The following is a 23,457-nucleotide window of genomic DNA, read 5'->3' as shown; positions in this document are numbered from 1 at the left end:
CCACGGGGAGGGACCCCCGGCCCTCCCGGGGCTGTGGGGACACGCTGAGAGGGCGATGGCGCTGTCCCCTCCCATGGCACGGCACTGTCCCCTCCCATGGCACTGTCCCCTCCCATGGCACCGCACTGTCCCCTCCCATGGCACTGCACTGTCCCCTCCCATGGCACCGCACTGTCCCCTCCCATGGCACTGCACTGTCCCCTCCCATGGCACCGCACTGTCCCCTCCCATGGCACTGTCCCCTCCCATGGCACTGTCCTCACCAATGGCACTGTCCCCTCCCATGGCACCGCACTGTCCCCTCCCATGGCACTGTCCCCTCCCCATGGCACTGTCCTCACCAATGGCACTGTCCCCTCCCCATGGCACGGCACTGTCCCCTCCCATGGCACGGCACTGTCCCCTCCCATGGCACTGCACTGTCCCCTCCCCATGGCACTGTCCCCTCCCATGGCACCGCACTGTCCCCTCCCATGGCACTGCACTGTCCCCTCCCATGGCACTGCACTGTCCCCTCCCATGGCACTGTCCTCACCAATGGCACTGTCCCCTCCCATGGCACCGCACTGTCCCCTCCCATGGCACTGCACCCTCTGGGGGTACTCCGGGTGGGAATGGAGCTCCGGGAGCAGGAGCAGCACCTGGGGTTGGGTTCTGGCGGGTTCAGGACATCTGTAGGACAGTGGTGAGATGGTTGTAGGGTGGCTGTGAATGCCATCCCCACATGGTCGAGCTGGGGGAATTTTCCCCCATCACCTTCCCCCAGGGCTCTGTGTGGCCTCACCTCTCCAGGAAAGCTGCACAAGCTGCAAACCCACCCCAAAAATGGAGTTTTGTGCCCAGATTTTCCCTGTTTGCCTCCTGGTTTCTGCTCAATGCCCACCCTCAGCATCCTCATGGTAGTGAAACCCCAGAGCCATTCACTGCCAGCAGCAAATTTAAAAACCTCTCTGATGCCATCAAACCAAACTCCAGCACTGGTGAAAACAAGGACAAACCTCATTTAGGGGTCGGGGCTGGAGCCCCCTTTGTCCCAGGGGGATAGCACACAAGGTGTGTTACTGTGGCTGGCAGGAGGATGCTCTGAGCCCAGCAGGGATTTATTTATTTATCTGCCTCCCATGCCAGGTCACCCTTTAGAGGCAGCCCTGGATGTGGAGTACAGCAGGAACATTTCACTGTTATTCTTACATTTCACTGCTATTCCTACCTTTCCATGCAGAAAGATAAGAGTGGAAATCTGGGAGACAGGAGACGTGGCTGTGGATGCTCCTCCTCCTCTTCCTCCTCTTCCTCCTCTTCCTCCTCCTCTCTCTGCACTCCCAGGCTCCGTGGGGACAATTCCACCGCCCAAATGTGCTCTGATCCTCCTCCAAAAATAAATCCAATCCTTTTAACCAACACCCCTCATGGTCCAACATCCCTCCAGGCCAGGGCTACAGCCACAAACAGCCTGGCCCCAACTGCTGGCCAGGCCCAGGGAACTTATTAACACCTAGTCAAGATTAATCAAGCAGGGAGAGCTAAAGCAGGGCCCTAATTAGTTGCTGATGATAACTATATTTGTCATCCTCTCCCCAATTAGTCTACTGTACGTTTCGGAGTTTAATTGCACCTTGTTCTTCATTTAAATGTCATCATGTGCATATATTCTCCTCCTTCTTTAGCAAATTTGAGAAAAATTTGACATTAAATATAGATTATCTTTAGATTTTCATAATTAACACAACTGAACTGCCATGAGCCCAAATACATCTCCTCTGCAATAAATCTGCCCTCTCTTGGGTGGGTGCTCCAAAGGGCTGGGGGTGTGGGATGTTCCCCTGGCACTGGTGGCACTGGGGACAGGTGTGGGTGGCACCTCATGCCCAGGACACGGCCTCGAGGTCCCCCTCAGAAGGAAGGGATGGAGCAATCTTTGGGATTTTCTCCCTTTTGGGGTTTCTTTTCCTGGCCGTCACAGCTGATGATGTTTGGGAGCGTGGGGTGCAGGCACTGGGTCAGATTGTGCCTGGGGAAGGACGAGGGTGAGGAGATTGTCCCCATGTCCCCCTCCCCAGGGACAGCCCTGCCCAGGCAGCCCCTGAGCCCTCCCCTGCCCCAGCAGGGCCAGCACAGGGAGCTGTGACTGTCCCCAGGCACAGGGGGGCTGTGGCCGTCCCCAGGTCCTCCCCAGTGCCACTGATCCAGATTAGCAGATATTCAATATATTGATGGACAGAGAGAGCTGCAGGGAGTGACCTGTGCCTCTGCATCCCTTTAACCCTTCAGCTGCTGCCCACAGCTCACACAGGACCCTGTGCCACCCGGCAGAGCTGGCCCCAGGGCTGGGGACACCCAGGACCCATGCCAGGGAAGCTCAGGGGCAGCAAACCCTGGCGAATGGTCGATCCTGAGCCATTCCCTGCTGGCACCAGGGAGCCTGGAGCTCCTCTCCTGACACAGCTGATGCTGCCCAGCCCAGCCAGGGCCTGCTGTGCCCCCTGAGCCCCCAGCCCAGCCAGGACCAGACTCAATCTGAGGCTGCTCCCAGCCCCCAGTGCCCACCCCAGCCCCCTGCCCACCCTCTGCTGCCTCCTGCAGTGGTTTCCTGCAGGAATTCTGCAGTGTTTTTCCCCCAGCCAGCTGATGTGGCCAACAGCTCTGCCCACAGCAGGGCTGGCACTGAAAACACCCAGAGGAGGGGAAGGGGAAAAGCCCACTGGGATGCTCCAGGGACACTCCTTGTTATCCCTTGGTAAAACACAGCCAAAGCTGAGGCAGGGATGGAATAAAGGAATAAAGTCACACTGGTGGTGAACCTCAGCCCTTCCCACAGCCAGCAGCAGGAGCAAAAGCAGCTTTTATGTTGTTTTATGTTGTTACTGCACCTGTTTCCTGAGGAACCTTCCCACAGCTGGAGAATCCAGCTCCACGTCCCATTTTCCAGCCAAAGCTTGGAAACAGGCCCAGTCTGAAAGGAAAGAGGCTGGGAAGCACCCAGGGGTCTGCAGGGCCCCGTGGGGGCATTCACAAGCACACACAGAGCTTTGGGTGCCTCAGATTTTAAAATATTTCTTTATAAACAGATTTATTTATAAATAGATTTATTTCTATGTACATCCCCCCCTGCAGTTTTCACTGTTGACTTTCCAGCCGTCTCTCCTTGCCTTCTGAAGTTGTTTTGGCTTTTTTTTTTTCCCCTTTAACCTTGAAAATTAACCTAAAACACAGGGTGCTGTACACATGACTTGCTGAAATAAATTGCATCCTTAATTATGAACACCCTGGGCTGCGCTGTGCTCCAGGCCACGCTGCCCCAGCGGACAGCCCCCTCCTGATGAGTGCTTATTGAACACGGGAACAACAATCAACACTAATTAAATACTCAGCTGTGGAGAGGAGACAATGTTTATCAAAAAATGCAAGAGGAGGGGAGCTCATCCTCTGTTTGCCATAATTAGTCAGCGACGCTCCCCAGGCGCTCTCGGAAATCGAACTCGGGTTTGTTCACATCTGCTTGGCACAGGCACACAAAGGCCAGCCTGGCCCTGTCCCTGAGTGTCCCCCACCCTCCTCCGGGACATTCCAGGGCAGCCCTGCTGGCTGCAGGGATGCCATGCTGGGCACTCCAAGGGATGTCCATGGGGTCCCTGTCCTTCATTATTCTTTCAGTGAAAAATTTCTTCCTAATATCCAACCCGTACCTTCCCTAGCTTGGGACTGTGTCCCCTCCTGGAATTAATCCAGGCTGCCTCCCCAGGAGCCAGAGGAGGACTGGAAGCCTCTGCTGAGGATGGCTGGGGAGGGGTGACACCAGGACAGGGCCACAGCAGAAGCTGCTGCTCCTTCCCAGCCCAACTGTGGCCTCGGCACTCCAGGTTAAATAACCAGGCTCAGAAATCAGATCACTGCCCTTACCCTCCCATCTACCCTGAATACCTACCGCATTTCTGGTAGCAAACAATCTCCAAGACTCATTTCTTGGAGCAGCAGCAGATGGTCAAGAGCATTTCCTGAAATTGAATATTGTAATGAATTTAGGATCGAGAAAATTTACATAATAATCTGGTTTAGATTCTGATAGTGAAGAAACCTACATAGAAACTGCTTCTTTTCAGCTATTTGAATTAAAGTATAAATCTCCAAGTACTTTAATTATAAACAAACTTCTTGGTCTTCCGCATCCTTGGAAGAAATTGAAAAATTAACTACCCAGGGAGGCTGAAGGCCACACATCAGGTTCAGCTCAGGTTTGCCTTTCATGAGCCAAGGGCTGGAGGGGGGTGTTTGGCAGCCTGGTGTGCCAGAGGGGACTCACATTTGGCTGATCCTGCTGATCCCTCCTCAAACTGCACCAGCCCAGACTGGGAACCTTGGAGCTGCCCAGGGAAGTCAAAAACTCCTGGGCTGGGGGCTCTGGGTGTGCCCTGACAGCCTGGGATGGATGGGGATATGGGGATGGGGATATGGGAATGGGATGGGGATAGGGATATGGGGACCTGGGGATATGAGGATGGGGATACAGGGATATGGGGACCTGGGGATATGAGGATGGGGATACAGGGATATGGGGACATAGGGATACAGGGATATGGGGACATAGGGATACAGGGATATGGGGACATGGGGATATGGGGACATGGGGATGATGGCTCCCATGGGAATCAGCCATTCCCAGATCCCAGTGAAGGATCCAGGATCCCCCATGCTGGGTGCACACACCCCACTCCCCACCCTGCTCAGTGCCACAAGGCACAGGGGGAGGCTGGGAATTCCCTATTCCCTTTTGGGGCCATCTCCTCCCTGGCACAGCCCCGTGCCAATCCCATTGCCAGGACACCAGCGCTGGCACAACCAGGGCTCCCTCCATCCTCATCCTCCCTCTGGACCACAGGAGAATTCCCCTCCCCAGCCTCGTGCCAGGAGATGCAGAGGGCCCTTTCTTCTCAGAAAAGCAAATATTTAGTCTAGATAAAACCCCCCGAGCGTTTTCCCCAGGTAATACTGGTAACTAAAATAATCACATTCACTTTGCTGGTTTAATTTTATATTTCCATTCCTACCTTATCTTTTTTCTGCAAGCATCATTAAACCACACCATAACAAAAATACATGAACTGTTATTCTTTCCAGAGAAGCCATAAACCACCTCAAAGCTTTTCAAGTTTATTCTTATCTCGTACATCTTCCTCTGGTTGGGGTTTTTTTCCCCTTCATGCATTTCAGAAAGGTAGTTTTCCCTAATGTTAAGAATAGTTGCATTGAAAATGAGATGCTGCCTCTGAAAAGCCCCTCTGGAGGATTAAATAAGTAAAATACAGCCAGAAAATAAACTGGAACCTCATTAAAATAATTTTGCAAGGAGAAATCCTACCCTACAATAGCTTTTCAATATCACTTAGAAAATTCTTCGAGTCATATATATATGTTCTTAATTCAGGACCTTCCATTAAAAAAGACATTACAGAGGGAAGTGAAAGGCCATTTAGCACCCTTGTTTATATAAAAATGCATATTAGGCACGGATGCAATATCCAGCAGAAGGTTGGGATGCAGCTGGAATGAGCTGTGCCTGGCTGGGAGGTGCTAATGACGGCTGGCAAAGCTGGGAGGCGGCACCAGCACCTCCTTATCCTGCTAGGGAATTCAGCCACTCCTGCATCCCCCTTTTCCTTACCTGTTCCCACCTCCTGGCCTCACTGGGCTGTCAGGTGCCCACCCCGAGGTGGGTTTGTGGCACCAACCTGCTCCATGCTCAGCAGGCAGCGATGAGGCTCTGCCAGAGCTTGGAGCAGGGATGAAAACTGCTCAATTCACCCCAAAATGCTGCCCTGGGATGGAGCTGGGGTGTCAGGAAGGATCCCTGGGGAAAAGGGTGACTGTCAGTCCCAAATCTTGCCGTAAGTGTGCTCTGCTGGGGGAAAGGGTGCACCCAGGGGATAGGCACATCACTGCTCAGCTCCTAAACCAGCCAGGTTTAGCTTCCCATCAATTCCCAGCACTTTGTTACAGATTCAAAGGGTAAAACTTCTGATCAGGGGTGAAGCAATCACTGCTGCTCTGCTGAAAGAAGTGCCAAGAAGACATCCCTGACCTGGCAGGGAAAAATTCCTGAGGAGGCTCCTCCAAGTGAGGCCCCAGGGCTCTCCAGATCAGAGTCAAGGTTAAATCATGGAAATTGCCCAGCTGGGAACCGTTTTGGATGTCCTGCTTAACAAGAAGGTAAAATACAGGTGGCCCACGGAGTTATCCCCAGTGTACTGAGAAATATTTAATCTCCAAAGGCTCCAAAAACCTTCATGTAATGAAAACATTAAAGGTTATCATCTTGTGTTAATATGTGTTTTGTGTTGGATTGCTCTGTAATGCAGGGTGAGCACAGGGTGAGCTCTCTCCTCCTTGCAGTGACCCCTGGGCTGGCAGGGATGACACAGTGACGTTGGCCAGCCTGTGCCATCCCCTGGCACTGACGCATTGGATGAAAATCCTTTCGCTGGGATTTTTCTCCTGAGAAGCCTCAGAACAGAAACGGAACCAATAACAATCTGCTGGCTGTGGAGTGTGGGCTGGAGATGGTTCAGCAACAGGGGCAGCTTGGATTGGTCTCCTGTGCATTGTTTCTACTTGATGACCAATCATGCTCCAGCTGTGTCGGGGCTGTGAGCAGCCCCAGGTTTTTATTATTCATTCCTTTCCAGCTTTCTGATGTCTCCTTGCTCTTTTAGTATAGTTCTAATATCTCGTTTTCTTTTAATATAATAGAGATCATAACATAATAAATCAACCTTCTGAAAGGTGAAGTCAAGATTCTCATCTCTTCCATTGCCCTGGGGACCCTCAAACACCACAAGCACCAGCTTGAGCTGGTCTGGGCAGCATCAAATAAAATAAAATAATAAGCTTTAAATAAAGAAAAATTAAAAATTAAAATTAAATTTAAAAAACTTAAAATTTAAAAAACACACTAAATTTAAAAAAACATGGAAAAACAAAATGAAAATCAGCAAGTGCTGTAAAGTGAAGTGCCATAAAGTGCCATAAAATTTCCATAAAACAAAGTGCCATAAAGTGCAATTGACGTAAAAGGTGCCGTAAATCGCGAATGTCATAGAAGGTGCCGTAAAGCACCACTGTCATAAAGGGACCATTAAGCGCGACTGTCGTAAAACCGGACGTAAAGCACGACTGTCGTAAAAGGCGCCGTAAAGCAGCAGTGCCGTAAAAGGCGCAGTAAAGCAGCACAGTCGTAAAAGGCAACGTAAAGCAGCACTGCCCTTAAAGGCGCCGTAAAGCAGCACTGTTGTAAAAGGCGACATAAAGCACGACTGTCGTAAAAGGCGTCGTAAAGCACGACTGTCGTAAAAGGCGTCGTAAAGCACGACTGTCGTAAAAGGCGACGTAAAGCACGACTATCGTAAACGGCGTCGTAAAGCAGCATTGTCGTAAAAGGCGTCGTAAAGCACGACGGTCGTAAACGGCGTCGTAAAGCAGCACTGTTGTAAAAGGCGTTGTAAAGCACGACTGTCGTAAAAGACGTCGTAAAGCACGACTGTCGTAAAAGGCGCCGTAAATCAGCACCGTCGTAAAAGGCGTCGTAAAGCAGCACTGTCGTAAAAGGCGTCGTAAAGCACGACTGCCGTAAAATGCGTCGTAAAGCACGACTGTCGTAAAAGGTGCCGTAAAGCGCGACTGTCGTAAAAGGTGCCGTAAAGCACGACTGTCGTAAAAGGTGCCGTAAAGCACGACTGTCGTAAAAGGTGCCGTAAAGCAGCACTGTCGTAAAAGGCGCCGTAAACCACGGCTGTCGTAAAAGGCGTCGTAAAGCACGACTGTCGTAAAAGGCGTCGTAAAGCAGCACTGTCGTAAAAGGCGTCGTAAAGCAGCACTGTCGTAAAAGGCGTCGTAAAGCACGACTGTCGTAAATGGCGTCGTAAAGCACGACTGTCGTAAAAGGCGTCGTAAAGCAGCACTGTCGTAAAAGGCGTCGTAAAGCACGACTGCCGTAAAATGCGTCGTAAAGCACGACTGTCGTAAAAGGCGCCGTAAAGCAGCACTGTCGTAAAAGGCGTCGTAAAGCACGACTGTCGTAAAAGGCGTCGTAAAGCACGACTGTCGTAAAAGGCGTCGTAAAGCACGACTGTCGTAAAAGGCGTCGTAAAGCACGACTGTCGTAAAAGGCGTCGTAAAGCAGCACTGTCGTAAAAGGCGTCGTAAACCACGACTGTCGTAAAAGGCGTCGTAAAGCAGCACTGTCGTAAAAGGCGTCGTAAAGCACGACTGTCGTAAACGGCGCCGTGAAGCAGCACTGTCGTAAAAGGCGCCGTAAAGCACGACTGCCGTAAAATGCGTCGTAAAGCAGCACTGACGTAAAAGGCGCCGTAGAGCACGGCTGTCGTAAAAGGTGTCATAAAGAAGCACTGTCGTAAAAGGCGCCGCGAAACGCGACTGCCACCACCTGCAACTGTCGCAAAAGGGGCTGTAAGGTGCAACTATTCTGCCATCTTTTCTGGAGACTTTTGGACACAGTTTTTGTTAAGCACTTTATTGTATCTCCCGCCGGGCCGTGGCTGCTGTGGAGCCGGTCCCAGCCTACAGGGCACTGCTGGAGCCGTTTGCTGCACTGGGGGTGCCCGCAGCAGCCGCCCCGCCCAGCTCCGCCCCCGCCCCTTGCTGCCGCGAGTCCACAACTGGCCCCGCCCCCACCTCCCCGCTGGACCCCAGGGCTCCGGTACCCGCGGTCCCGCTCACCTTGGCCGCACCGACCCCCGCCCTCGCGGTCTTAACCCCCGTCCCCCTGGTCCCTCCCACCGCTCTGCCATCCTTGCCTTTACCATCCCGTTGGTCCCCGCCGTCCCGGCTACCGTGGGCCCCGCCCCCCACCCCGCCTCTCCGAGCCCGCCCACCGGCATCACTGCGGCCATGCCCGCCCCCCCCCACTCCCCGCGAGTGCGGCCGCTCCTGCCGTCCCCCCAAAGTCGCCCTCGCCCCCTTTGCCGGCACAGCGGGGCCGGTGCTGGCCCGACTCCCGTCGCTGCCGCGTCTCTGCAGCCCCGGGCGGCTCCGGCTCTGCGGTGCCGAGCGCGCCCGGCGCGGCCGCGCTGCTTCCCCAGCGTCCCCTGTGCACACTGCCGCCTCCCCACGGCGTTCGAGCGCCCGCAGCGCACCCCGAGCCGCCCACGGGCCCCGCGGCAGGGCAGACGCCCATGGTTAACCCTGTCCCTGCCGCCGTTTCGGCGCAATCCCCCGCTCCCGGCACGGCACCGCTTGCGCTGGGACCGGGGCGCCCCAGCGCGCCCAGCCCCCCCGTGCCGGCGGCGCGGCATCCGCACCGGTGGCTGCAGCCCCTCCCGCGCCGGCGCCGCTCCAGCCCAGCCTCCCGTGCCTGCCGCCCCTGCCCGCCGGGCCGGCAGCCACCCCAGCCCCCCGCGGCCGCACCCCGCGCTCCCGCCGCCGACCAGCCCACCACAGCCCGCCACGCTGCCCCCGCGGCAGCCTCCCGCCGCCTCCCGTGGTCGCTTTCCCGCTCCTGCCGCCGCCGCTGCATGGCGGGCCGAGCCGCGCCTTCCCCAGCGGGGCCCCCGCTTCAGAGCTGCTGCATGGCGCGGCCCCGCCGCCTCCCGCAGCCGTGGCCGTCCCGTCGCTCCCTTCCACGGCCGCAGCTCCGTTCCCGCAGCTCCGCCGCCTCCCGCAGCCGTGGCCGTCCCGTCGCTCCCTTCCTCGGCCGCAGCCCCGTTCCCGTTCCCGCTCCCGCTGCTCCGCCGCCGCCTCCCGCCCGCCACGCGCCCGCCACGCGCTGCCACGGTGACGCAACCGACGCATGCGTAGTTGCTACAACGCCGCACCATTATCACTCCGCGCCGCCTCATCCAACCACGGCGCTGCTGCCGGGATCAGCCCCACGCATGCGCAGTCCTATCTCCACGGCGCCGCCGCCGCCAGCCCCCACTGCTTTGGCCGCAGCTTTGGCACAGCCCGGTCCCGGTTCCGAGCCGCTGCATGCCGCTGCCCGGCCACAGCCGGAATCCCCGTGCCCTGGCACGCCGCTTCCGCCGCCACCGGGTCCGTACACGGCACCACAGCAGGCGAAAACTGCAGCGCCTTGCATGTATCCTTCCGCGTCCCTCTCTCAGCCGGAACTTGAGGAGCCGGGCACATCACGGAGAGATCCCTCCGCAGCCGCACTGCACAAGCGAAATCTGAGATCCCTCCGCGTTTTCGCCTTCCGCACTCCTAGCACCGAGCGGGACTACTTTGCGTCACGATTCGTCCGCGCAGCCACATCCACGCACACAAACCGTGCAACGAGGAGGGGGAGGCTGGAACGTGACAGCTGCTTTCATAAATACAGCACAGACAGAGAATTATTTTGCCCCTGCAAATGCCAACCCTTTGATCCCAACACAAAAGCATTTCGAAAAAGAACTGTTCCCAAACAGCTCCAGAGTCCCCACGGGGTTTGGGAGAGATTTCTCGACCCAAAAAGAGACACTAAACCCTGAAAATTCGCCAGGATTAATCCCAAATTAGAAAACTCACAAAAATCTTTTGATAATTTTCAACTAAGAGACTGGCATGAAGTCAGAGGCCAGATTTGCAAAGAAGAATAAATCCTCTAGCTATGCCTGTACTATTCAGCCAGCAAGCCGGTGGTCCTACAACACGGGTGGCTGTCCCACCTCATGAGATAAAAATTGTGAAAAGCAATAAGGGACAGTGGGATCTGCTTCCCATATTTTAAGCAACTGCTGAAAAGAACCCTGGAAGGACATACACACACACCAAGTAAAAATCTTGCTAGTATAATTCTCACAGACTCAGGTGAGACCCAGGTAATCCAAGCAGCAGAAGGACAATGTGGCGACGATATAGCTCCCCAATAATGATAAGGGATATTATTGAAAATAATGCCAATGCAGACTGTAAAAGAGTTATCAAAGCCCTAGGGAAAGAAAAACCCACAGTGCCTGAAATGATGGATGCCTCTAACAAAATTGGGATCCACAGCAAGTGGCAACTGTCCAGGCAAATGAACTTGGAAAAACTCTAGGAGAAAAAAATGGAAAGGGCTCTTACAGCTCAAACAGCACAAACAGAAGCTTTACCTGTAAATCAACCAAAGACGAACGCCTGGGTTGCTTTAGCCAGGTCTGCAGGCTCCCATACCATCTGTCTGTCTGACACAAGCCCTGACAAACCTTTTCCAACCTGTCCAGTTGGAGTTCCTTTCCCAAAAGGGTTTGATAATGTTACTCCTGATAAATATTGACCATACTATTATCACTCATGTCCAACTCCCAGCCAGAAACACCAAAATTATATTGATTATATAAGTTTTTATATTATATATTATTGGTTATATTGATAATTCTAAAATTGATAAATCTGACCTCCAAGAGCTAGAACTCCTAGGCTCATTAACTATGGATACCTGTTACTTCTGTCATTTCCCAGGAGAAGATGGCCCTCATTTAAACGTTGCCCCACATCACACAGCTGATAGCAATGTGACTCCTTGGTGTAATCCAACTGAGCTTCTTACCTATGACCAACCTCACGTGTAATTACTGCTCCCTGCCCACTGAAAGCATGAGAACTCCGAGCTCCCATCATGTTGAGCTGAGCCTTGACACAGCTGTAGTAATAATAATAATAATAATAATAATAATAATAATAATAATAATAATAATAATAATAATAATAATAATAATAATAATAATAATAATAATAATAGCGGGAGGTGGGATGAGATGAGCTCTGAGCTCCCTTCCCAACCCAAACCACTCAGGATTATTCAGGGTGGATACCCCTGAGGCCCAGGGAGGTTAAAGGATCCTGCAGGAGCTCCCCTGCGCTGACCACCAGATCCCACACACGTTTGGGCAGGCAGTTTTGTACAGAATAAATATCACACTCCAATTTCATGGTAACTTAGGAGGGTTTGCTGGCAAATACCATGGCTTTTACATGGTTCTACCAATTACTGAGCAATTACATGTCACCTAGATCTGGAGGACACACAGCAGCCTTGTAATGTATTCCTCTCTGCTAGACAAGAAGGCAGTTAATAGAAAACACTCTCTATTTTTATTATTATTTTAAACTATAAACCCCTCCACAATATTCCTGTGTGCCATTATTAAAACTCCACGTCGATATCAAACCCAAAGCAAAGGCTGCCATCCCTTTAACACATCACTTGTGGGATGATCGATAAAAATTTACCTTAAACTGCACCATATGTTGCTCCCCACAAAGTTTTATTATTCAGATTCATCAGTTTGTACCTCAAGCCCCGTGCAATTAAATCCCATTTAGCAGCACTGACCTTCTGATGTGAACCCTTCATTCCTGCAGCTGGTTTGGAGTTTTAACAGCACTTTTAAATAAGGGAAATGCAAAATGTCTGGGAATTAATGGAGGGGTGGGGGGAACATTCCATGGGGCAATCCATGGAAAAAAAATAAAGGGAAAAAAGCCCCAAAGAGTGCCAGCCCACTTTCCCGTGCTGCAGCCTATTTGTAAACATCGTTAATCACGGATTAGCAGATGGTGATGTTAATTGCACCTGTGGAAGGAACAAGACCTCAAGGTTGATTGCATTCACAAACGGGATCGGGGCTGTGCGTTCTGGGGGTGCCCCGTGGGCAGCATTCCCATCCTCAGCAGCATCCCCTTCCCCTGCCACCAGCCTGGCCTTTGCAGAGGGGAAGGTGTTTGTTCCCTGTCCTAGAGCCATCCCAGCCTCCAAAACATCCCTGGGACCCAGCGCTGAACTGGGGGAATGGGATTTCTCCAGCTGGATTGGGGGGAATGGGATTTCTCCAGTTGGATTGGGGGGAATGGGATTTCTCCAGTTGGATTGGGGGGAATGGGATTTCTCCAGCTGGATTGGGGGGAATGGGATTTCTCCAGTTGGATTGGGGGGAATGGGATTTCTCCAGTTGGATTGGGGGGAATGGGATCTCTCCAGTTGGATTGGGAGGAATGGGATTTCTCCAGCTGGATTGGGGGGAATGGGATTTCTCCAGTTGGATTGGGTGGAATGGGATCTCTCCAGTTGGATTGGGAGGAATGGGATCTCTCCAGTTGTTGGATGGGGTGGAATGGGATTTCTCCAGTGGTGGGGACACCCTGAGCACAAAAGGCAAATGTGGGGCAGGAGCTGAGCTGCTCTCCCAGCCAGACTCCCAAGGGTGGATTTTGGGAAATGGAAGATTTGTGTTTCCCCTGGCTGAGATAAGGCAGTGCTGGTGCTGAACTCATCCTGTGAATCCAGGAGGACAAATGTTTTGCCACTGTGCTTAGAGACACTTTGATTATTGAGAAATCATTCTGGAAGGGCAATTAGTAAATTTTAAAATGAATTTGGTAAATAAGCCTCTGAAAGGAATCCATGACAAGCAGCAGGGAGGGAAGAATTGACTTTCAAATTACACACACTCACTTTATTCATATCTAAATATCAAAGAGACTCTATGTACAAACAGAAGTAATCAGGAAACGTGTTTTGATCTTGCTGATGTACACAAGAATTGACAATTAATGTCCCCCTTTATGATATAAAGCTGGGAGTTTTTTACAGTTACATTACAGGGACGATTATACTCAAGCTTAGGGCTAAAAATAATGAAAGACTATAAAAACTACATTTTAACATTTAAAAATATCCAGGAAATTAACTGGAGAAGCAGGCAATGATCCAATTAATGGATTGCATTTATTAGATCGGGGCAAATGGCACAGCACAGAGCTCCAGCACCAAAGGTGGGAGAGAGCAGAGGTCCCTGAGCTCCTCAGAGCCTCAGGATGGGGCTGGGACAGGAGGACAAAGCATCAGCTCCATCCAAAAGGCACTGCAGGTGGGGAAAATGGGGCTAAAACTCACCAGAGAGGGAAATGGGGTCAGAGGGAACAGCAGAGCCATCCAGAGGGGGACTCAGTGCCCTCACAAGCAGCAAAGTCTGAGCTGCAGCCCGAGTTATGCTCTCAAATCCTGAAATTCAAGCTCAAGCAACCCCCAAAAGCCCTGTCTGCTGCCCCAGTGCCAAAGCAAGGTGTTCCATGGATACAGGAGTGGGAATTCACAGGAGAGAGGAGATGGAGCTGGACTGGTGGCCAAGCAGGAGCTTCTCCTCCCACTCCGGTGCACACAGAGGTCCCAAAGGGTTTTGGGAGCCTTCCAGGAGCAAAGGAGCTGCTGCAGGGCTGCCCAGCTGCCTCCTGGTTGGAGGGGCTGAGCAGATGGCCAGGCACAGCCTGACAGAGCCCGGCTTCCCCAGGCACACAGAGCCAGGAGTGCCTCCCCACTGCTGGGACAAACCCAAAACAGAGAAACAAAACGGGAGAAACAGCAGCTCCCGTGAGATGGGAAATGAATGCACTTAGCTGCAGGTGAGGGATGGAGAAATGGCTTCACCCTGATCCCTGCTGCTCCAGAGGAAGGATTCAGCCAGCCCAGTGCTGGATCCTGGAGTCTTTGCTCTGGAAATGAGCAAATCTGAGCCACGGGCCCCCTCTGCTGGGGCACCCTGGGCTGCTGAGCAGCTCCTCTGGGCCTGCAGCCTTTCCCTCTCAGCTTTAAACCAAAAAAAGGCAAATTCAGCCCCCAAACTGCACCAGCTCTCAGCCACAAGGCACCAGCTCAGGGCTCTGCTGCTCCCTGTGGGTTTGGTCACACAGCCCTGCTTGGATGACGGGGTCACTTCAGAGGGGTTTGGGATTTGTCCTTTCCTCAGGACACACCCCAGGCACCCTCCTCTCCCTCACAGCCACAGAAGGGAGCCCTGGACACCTTCCAGGAGCTCCTGTCCCCCATCCCAGACACCTGCAGTGTCCCCAGTGCCACCAGGGACACAGAAAACACCCCCACACCCCCAGACCAGGGCTTACAGACTTCATTTAGCTCAAAAAAAAAGTCCTAATTAGTCACTCAGAGTGATTTACTTATTCATTTGGAAGTGGGGAGGGGGCAGGCTGAACGGAATTGTTTGAAATTATCCCTAAAGGGCACTGTAAATTAAGTGTTAATGAGGAATCCTATGCACAGGGCCAGGGTAGCTAAATAAAATAATTAAGGTGCTAAGTGATAACATTCTTTTGGCTCTCAATAATTTAGCCAGCCTGGATTTTCAAGCAGGAGAGCTGCAAATGAAGCCACCAGCAGGACACTGGTCCTGGGGCACCTCAGCCCCAGGAGGATCAGTCCAGCTTGGAAAGGAAACTTCCCCAGAAGGCACCGAGCTCCAGATCCCTCTTCCCACCTGAAGGACCAATCACACTCTGCATTTACACGACACAAAACGGATTAATTTGAGTCCACAACCAATCTTTACAAAAGCTTTATTTCCACGGGCTCCATTCCCCCCCCCACTGCAGACGTTTGCCAGCCCTTGGCAGGGCTGCACACCTGGTTTACAACCAAACACGGAAAATCCAGCTCCAGGGGCTGCCAGGCACAGCTGGGGAGGGCACAGGGCTCCTTCACCCATGGCCCAAACCGTCCCCACAGTCCAAGGGATGCACAAAGTCCGCAGGGCACGGGTGCTGGGGCCACCCCTGGCTGTTCTCCTGCTCCCAGACCTGCCTGCCTTCCCTCAGCTGCTCCCCCCAGCTGTTACCCACAACATCAGGGATCTGCTGGCTTCTGCAGCAGCCAAAACGCAGCTCAGGTCTCTGGGCTCTCCCTGGAAGTCACCGTGATGGTGGAGACCCTGGGAAGAGCATTTCCATACCCACACTGAGCAGCTTCCTCCACAAATAAAGAGGATTTCAATCTCCATGCCTCCGTTTCTGGCTGCAGATGGAGTGCAGGAGGATACCTGTAGGAAAGCAAATATAAATAAATATTATAAAATAAATATTAAGAGATTTTACTTTTTTTCCAGACCACGAGAAAACCATTCGGTGGGCCTGGATGTTAAGTGCAGAGGCTGAGGGGTTGGTACCTGGTGCCCAGAACTGCTCTCACCTGCAGCCACGGAGACGTTGAGGGAGTCGATGCCGGGGTGCAGCGCCCTGCCAGGGGGGATGGCCAACACCTGCTGGCACTGCAGCTGGGTCTGCAGGGAAATGCCCTCCCCTTCACTGCCTGCAGGACACACACACACTGCTCAGCTCAGCCCCAGCACCTCCCTTCCCTCCCCGCTGCAGTTCCTGTCACAGCTCTCTGTGTGTGACACTCAGCTCCACACAGCAGCTGAGCCCCAGAGGGAGCCTGGCACCTTCCTCCCTGCCCTCCCTGTCCTCCCAGTGTCGCCCCACATTTCACAGAGAAAAGCAAGGCACAATTCTTCCCAAGAACATTGCTGGGTTTCACAAGCTCTGAACATCAGAGAAAGAAAACACAATTCTTATCTCATTTGCTGTGCCTGTGTTTGTGCCACAGCAGAATGCAACGTGGAGATTGTTTACCCACAGTGATGGGGCTTTGGTTCCTTGGCCTGTCAGGGCCAGGTGTGTGTGTTTGTGTGTCAGGACTGTTGGTGACAGTCACAAGATCAGTGCAGTGTGTGCAGGGCTGAGTGCTTGGCAGATTCAGTTTAGATGTACAGAATAATACAGTATAATAAAGTAATTATTTAGCCTTCTGATATCAATGGAGTCCTCCTCCTCATTCCTCCTCTGTCAGGCCCTTCTCAGTACAGCTAAAATCCCTGGATCTGTTCCCCAGCATCTCAAGTGGTTTTGAGGAATATCCATGCACCCATCTGCACAGAGATCCCACAGGAGCAGAGTGCCAGCAGAGAGCTCCCCGTGGGCACAGGGACAGGGCAGCCAAGGGGGCACAGGCCAGCTCTGCCCCAGCAAACCCCACATCCCAACTGCCAGGGACAGCAAACCCCACATCCCTATTGCCAGAGACAGCAAACCCCACATCCCTATTGCCAGAGACAGCAAACCCCACATCCCTATTGCCAGAGACAGCAAACCCCACATCCCTACTGCCAGTGAGAGCAAACCCCACATCCCTATTGCCAGAGACACCAAACCCCACATCCCTATTGCCAGGGACAGCAAACCCCACATCCCTATTGCCAGAGACAGCAAACCCCACATCCCTATTGCCAGGGACAGCAAACCCCACATCCCAACTGCCAGACACAGCAAACCCCACATCCCTATTGCCATTGACAACAAACCCCACATCCCTATGGCCAGTGAGAGCAAACCCCACATCCCTATTGCCAGAGACAGCAAACCCCACATCCCTACTGCCAGTGAGAGCAAACCCCACATCCCTACTGCCAGGGACACCAAACCCCACATCCCAACTGCCAGACACAGCAAACCCCACATCCCTATTGCCAGGGACACCAAACCCCACATCCCTATTGCCAGAGACACCAAACCCCACATCCCTATGGCCAGTGAGAGCAAACCCCACATCCCTATTGCCAGGGACACCAAACCCCACATCCCTATTGCCAGGGACAGCAAACCCCACATCCCTACTGCCAGGGACAGCTCCAGCCTTCCCAGCACACACACACACTCCATGGGCTGGGTGCAGCTTGTGCATGCAGACAGTTTAAGCAGAGGCTTCAATTGATTAGTTGTTAAACCAGGCAGCAGCCCTGATGTGTTTGGGCTGATACACTGGTGAAACAGAGTTGAAATCTATCCCAGGTCATTAGTAGTTGTTTGACTCACACTGTCACAAAGGGAAATGGAAAGGGAGAGGCTTTAAACAATGCTGTGTGCAGACAGGTGAAAATGCAGAGGGCCCTGGACCTCCCAGCCTGCCTGGCTCCCCAAAGAATTCTTCCACATTGTTATTTAGAGCAGCACAGGCAGCTGCAGGGCTGCAGGGATGGCCAGCTCATCCCAAACACCTTTGGCAAACAGGCCCAGCATGTGGCTGGGCTCAGTGAGCCCTCAGAAGCCCCAAACCCCATCCTGACCAATCCTTCCCTCCTGCTCTAACAGCCAGCAGAGCACACAAGGCCTGGGGGGGCTCACCCAAGGTCCCAGGGTGACACCAGCAATCAAAGCCAGGCCTCCTCACCACCCCAGGGATGCTCAGAAAACCAGAAATACTGTCCTGGAAAGGTTTTACACCTTACCTCCTGAGCCTCTCCAACTGGGACAGCAGCAATGGCTCCTGCAGAAATCCTCTCCTGTCCCTAAAAAGGGTCTCACAATTCCCAATAAAGGCACCAATTTTGCCTCCAGCTTTTACAAAGCTTTTTATGGCCCTGGCTGCTTAAAATAATCAGGAGAGATAAATTCAGGGCAAAAAGACTTGCACAGTGTGACACAAGGGAGGGAGTACTGACTGAATCAGATGAAATCCTCGTTTAGACTGGTGACCAAAACACTTCCCACTTCAGATCTTTAACTTTCCCCTCTCAGCTTCGTCCCTCACTGACAGAGCTCAAAGACCAGAGCTTGGAGAAATGACAAAACACATTTCCTGCCCCATTTACAATTAACACCACTCACAATTGCAGTTCCCAGTGCAGGAAATTCAGAGCCAGCAGCAGAAAAATATACAAAATTAACATCTCCATAAAACCAGCAGCTCTGTGAAGAGCCTTAAACCCCGAGCTAAAGACTGAAGGTCTAAGAAGAACAAATTACCCAGAAACTCTTCTTACTCAGCCATCTAAGTGCTCCCAATCTGTTCCTTGTGCACCAGGCTCCCAGTCTGAGCTGTCTGTCGCCTCCAGCAATGACTCCAGTGCAGACAGCATTAAGCTGGACTGTCCAAATCACTCTCTGCCAAGGCAGCGAGGATGCCAGGAGGGGGAACTGCAGCCTGCAAATGCTTAACTTACAGGACAATCTGTGTGGTGCCAGGGAGCTCAGTCCCAGGCTGAATTATCTCTGCTGCTCCCTGCAGCTGCAGCAATGCTCCACATTCACATCCAGGACGTTCCTCCCAACCAGCCCAGCGCCAGGCGACCGTAATGTTCAATTTTCTTTCCAGCCAAGAGTTAGTGCTCAGCAGAGAGTTGAAATCATTACTGCTGCAAGGTCCGGGAGCTCTCCTCATGCATCTACCAATCAGCCTCCAATCTCCCCTGACAAAAGGATATTTGGGCTTTTTCCTGGAGAAATCTCTCATAACTCACGGTAACGACGCCGCTGCCGCTCCCAGCCCTGCCCGTGTGCGGGTGCTGGCGCCGTTTGTGGGATGCATTTCTTTGTGGGCAATCAGCAGAGCTGCCAGCCCCCCTGCTCCCCCTGGAATACAGCTCCACACATCTTGTAGAGATGCCAGATTTGCAGCGTTGTCTTGTCAGTGTTTCCAGGAGCTCAATAAACATTTTAATTAAAGGAATATCCTCCGAGCCAAGGCGGCCCCAGCACGGGGCAGGATTGCAGCCCCTCCCTGGCTCCTGGCCAGCAGGACTCTGTGTGAAAGCTCCAGCCAGCTCCTGTGCCAGGTGCCAGGTGACAGCAGTGGGGGACGTGGCACGGCCACACACAGGTGCCTGGAGCTGCATTCCTGGGGGAATTTCCTTCTCCAGCTGCCACAAAGCTGCTGCTCCCCTTCCCTTCACCTTCTGGGAGGCTGCACAAGCCCAGACTGTGCCTACAGAAGGTGAGAGAGGGCAGAACTCCCTGCAGGAACTGCCCGGCTCGGTGCTCTGGGACGTGGCAGCCACTGCTCCAACAGGGGGGAGATTGCTCTGCTCCTGCCCACAGGCAGCACCTCCTGCCCTCTCCCAGGTGTGCCCCGACTGCTCTCAGGGGTGGCTGCAAAGCCCAGCTCTGTACCCACACCATGCCCAGCTCTGTACCCATACCATGCCCAGCTTTGCACCCACACCATGCCCAGCTCTGTACCCACACCATGCCCAGCTCTGTACCCACACCATGCCCAGCTTTGCACCCACACCATGCCCAGCTCTGTACCCACACCATGCCCAGCTTTGCACCCACACCATGCCCAGCTTTGCACCCAGACCATGCCCAGCTCTGTACCCACACCATGCCCAGCTTTGCACCCACACCATGCCCAGCTTTGCACCCACACCATGCCCAGCTCTGTACCCACACCATGCCCAGCTTTGCACCCACACCATGCCCAGCTCTGTACCCACACCATGCCCAGCTCTGTACCCAGACCATGCCCAGCTTTGCACCCACACCATGCCCAGCTCTGTACCCACACCATGCCCAGCTTTGCACCCACACCATGCCCAGCTCTGCACCCACACCATGCCCAGCTCTGTACCCACACCATGCCCAGCTTTGCACCCACACCATGCCCAGCTTTGTACCCACACCATGCCCAGCTTTGTACCCACACCATGCCCAGCAACAGCCCCTGGTGGTTCTTCCCAGCCCAGACATTCCTGGTTTTTAAGGGGAAATGTGGCACAGCTCTCCCCGAGCAGCTCTGTCCATGAACAGCAAACACCTCCTGGGGCTCACCACCACAGAAAATCCACACCTGGGGCTCCAGCACACATCAAAACACAGAACACAAAGCAAACCCCACCCTGTGACTGCCCTGGCACCAAAACTGCCCCCCAGACCCTGCTCAGCTGCTGAATTCCGAGTGCATCCACAGACTGCTCCTGCTGGGAGCCCCCTCAGCTCCCCCCGTTCCTCCCAGCCCCTGCTTCATTCACAGCCACACCATTCCAGGATTCCCTCTCAGCTTTTCTTTTCCAGACCTGTAAGAACCCCTGTGGTTGTTGCCATCCTCCCCCCAGCCCCCAGCTCTGGGAATGGCAGTACCTATCACCACAATGAGGGGTTTGTCCCACCGGAATTCCGAGCAGCTGATGACAGGAACACCTTCCACATCCTCGGGCCTACTGGCTGTTCCCACCACTTCCCAGCCTTCTGCACTTTTAGCCTAGAAAAGGAAAGAAATCAAGAACTGCCAATTACTCAAGCTTAAAAAGAACTCATGTCTGCAAGCACTCTATTTTTCACATTTTCAGTTAAGCTGTCTAGGGTTTTTTTTTTTTTTTGCATGCCTTCAATTTTTACCTGCAAAGGGCTCCCTCTCACACCTCACTGCATAGGGAGAAAAGATTCCCAGCAGCTCCCCCTAGCCCTGGTTTTCCTCCTCTGCTCCCTGCTCCAAAGGCTGCCCAATGCTGCCATCGTGTGCTGGGCCCCGGGATGCTGCTGTGCCACACATCCCGAGGAGAAGGGAGACAAACCCCGGCATGCCCAGAGCTGCAGGATCACCCTGGCACCTCCAGCTCCCAGAACAAACAGCCACCCTCTCCCCCTACCCTTGGAGTGGGGCTGGGGGTGTCCCAGCACAGACACTGCATGTCAAACCTGCCGTGTTTGTTTTCTTGAAAAAAAGAAAAAAAAAAAGAAATTAAAGTGTCTCACTGTACCTTCAGAAAGGCCGGCAGATCATCTGTGCTGTACACATCAAAGACCTCCATGGTTCCAGCACTGGCTTTGCTCACTATGGGAGTCAAGGGGCAGCTGCAAGGGGAAAAGAACGGGCAAGTGTCACACGAGAGGAAATGCAGGTGAATTTTCAGATCCCACTCACTACACGGATGTGTGTTCCTTCAGAGAATAGGAGGGCTCAGAAATTAACCCAGGAAACGGGTCACAGGAGGGACAACAGAAACACAAAATGGGTTAAACAAGGAGAGTCCAGGGAGAGCCTGGAATCCCACACCCCACAGCCTGCAACATCCCAAATCCTGCTCTGGAGATCAGCCCCAGAAATCTCCCTAAACAACAGCTGAGTGATGCAGGCGGGAAACCTGTCTGGGAGGAAAAGGGGGTTGGAGGAGCCTGTACTTTCTGTGGCCTGTACCTGTTTGTGTGTCTCGTTACCTGTTTCTGTGGCCCATCCCTGTTTGTGTGTCTCACACCTGTGTGTCTCACACCTGTTTGTGTGTCTCGTTACCTGTTTGTGTGTCTCATTATCTGTTTCTGTGGCCCGTACCTGTTGCTGTGTCCCGTTATCTGTTTCTGTGGCCCGTACCTGTTTGTTTCTGTGTCCCGTACCTGTTCCTGTGTCTCATTATCTGTTTCTGTGTCTCGTTACCTGTTTGTGTGTCTCATACCTGTTTCTGTGTCTTGTTACCTGTTTCTGTGTCTCATTATCTGTTTCTGTGTCTCTTACCTGTTTCTGTGGCCCGTACCTGTTGCTGTGGTCCCTTATCTGTTTCTGTGTCTCATTATCTGTTTCTGTGTCTCACTATCTGTTTCTGTGTCCCGTACCTGTTGCTGCGTGTCGCCACCACTCTGTCCACCCCCAGGAAGTACGCGGAGCGCAGCAGAGCCCCCAGGTTCATGGGGTCCTGGATGTGCTCCAGCACCAGCCACAGCAGCTGCCGCTCGCCGCTCTCTCCATCTCTCTCCTCCGCGTCCCGCAGGCTCCTGAAGGGCAGCGGGGCGGCCTCCAGGCACACTCCCTGGTGGGGCCGGCCCCGGCACAGCGTGTCCAGCGCCCGGCCCGGGACGTGCAGCACGGGCACCCCGCGGGCCGCGGCCTGCAGGGCGAGCTCGGCGCTCAGGGGCCGCCCGGGGCCGCCGCGCCGCTCCTTGAGGAACAGCCGGAACAGCGCCCTGCGCGCCCGGGCCAGCGCCAGCCAGCACGGGGCCACCCCGAACACGATCTCCGAGCCTTTGGTTCTCTCCAGGGCCGGCGGCGCCTTTCGCCCCAGCCCCTTCCCCGGGCCGGCCCGGGGCGAGTCCTGCTGTGCCCGCCACAGCTCCCGCCCGGTGCGCGACCCCCGCCCGGCCCCCGAAGCCTCCGGGGGATCGCGGCCTCGGGGCGCTCCTTGCTCAGCCCCGCGGCTGCAGCGGAACCGGAGCGGGGCCCGGCACAGCCGCGGGGCCCGCGGGCACAGGAGGGGCAGCAGCGCCCGCTCCATGGCGTGGGGGGAAGCAGCCAGCGCCGCTCCGCAGCCGGGGCACGGCCGGGGCCAGGCGGGGATCCCGGCGGGGCACCCGAGCCGCGGACACGCGCGCGGGCCCCGCTCCGCTTCCGGCGGCCCCGGCACGCCCCGGCCGGCAGCGCCCCCTGGCGGCCGGCGGGGATACCGGGAACGGAGCCCCCCAGAGCCCCGGGAACGGGAAATGGGAACGCCACTGACCCCGGGTACCGGGAACGGAGAACCCCCGTGACCCCGGGTACCGAGAACAGCCCGGGAACGGAGCACCCCAGAGCCCCGGGAACGGGAAATGGGAACGCCACTGACCCCGGGTACCGGGAACAGCCCGGGAACGGAGCATCCCAGAGCCCCGGGAACGGGAAATGGGAACCCCAGTGACCCCAGGAACGGGTATGGAGCATCCCAGAGCCCCCGGACACACCCCGGGTACCGGGAATGGGGAACCCCAGAATCCCTGGACCGGGAATGGGGAGCTCCCATGACCCCGGACAGACCCCAGGAATGGGGAACCCCGTGACCCCGGGTACCGCCCAGGAACGGAGCATCCCAGAGCTGTCCCCAGCCAGACCCCCACAGGTTACCCCCCAAGACAACTGGATGCTGTCCAGCTCTGCAAAGAAACTCTGGCTTTCCCCATAAA

General features: G+C 54.3%; 1 protein-coding gene and 1 long non-coding RNA gene across 2 annotated transcripts; both read right to left on the bottom strand.

The window, feature by feature from the left end:
- Positions 1-1,079: 1,079 nt before the first annotated feature.
- Positions 1,080-2,955, bottom strand: LOC134427812 (uncharacterized). The gene is made up of 2 exons (XR_010030237.1): positions 2,871-2,955; positions 1,080-1,370 (listed from the first exon to the last, which is right to left on the bottom strand). It is a non-coding gene; the product is annotated as an uncharacterized LOC134427812 (long non-coding RNA).
- A 12,657-nt stretch (positions 2,956-15,612) lies between these two features.
- MRM1 (mitochondrial rRNA methyltransferase 1) lies at positions 15,613-22,796 on the bottom strand. Its single transcript, XM_063173812.1, has 5 exons — positions 22,141-22,796; positions 21,294-21,387; positions 20,674-20,794; positions 15,950-16,069; positions 15,613-15,800 (listed from the first exon to the last, which is right to left on the bottom strand). The coding sequence occupies exons 1-5, from the start codon at positions 22,794-22,796 to the stop codon at positions 15,751-15,753; spliced, it is 1,041 nt and encodes a 346-aa protein (XP_063029882.1). The 3' UTR covers positions 15,613-15,750.
- Positions 22,797-23,457: the final 661 nt, after the last annotated feature.

The sequence above is a fragment of the Melospiza melodia genome, chromosome 21 (assembly GCF_035770615.1).
Source record: "Melospiza melodia melodia isolate bMelMel2 chromosome 21, bMelMel2.pri, whole genome shotgun sequence".
Taxonomy (NCBI): Eukaryota; Metazoa; Chordata; class Aves; order Passeriformes; family Passerellidae; genus Melospiza; species Melospiza melodia.
The sequence above is the reverse complement of the archived record's forward strand: the minus strand, read 5'-3'. Positions and strand labels throughout refer to the sequence as shown.

Excerpts from the sequence above, each read along its gene's own strand:
- MRM1 (XM_063173812.1), bottom strand. The coding sequence starts at position 22,796 with ATGGAGCGGGCGCTGCTGCCCCTCCTGTGCCCGCGGGCCCCGCGGCTG. Across the intron at positions 20,795-21,293 it reads ATCTGCCGGCCTTTCTGAAG|GCTAAAAGTGCAGAAGGCTG; the intron begins GTACAGTGAGAC and ends TTCCTTTTCTAG. Across the intron at positions 16,070-20,673 it reads ACCCCTCATTGTGGTGATAG|GCAGTGAAGGGGAGGGCATT; the intron begins GTACTGCCATTC and ends TGTGTCCTGCAG.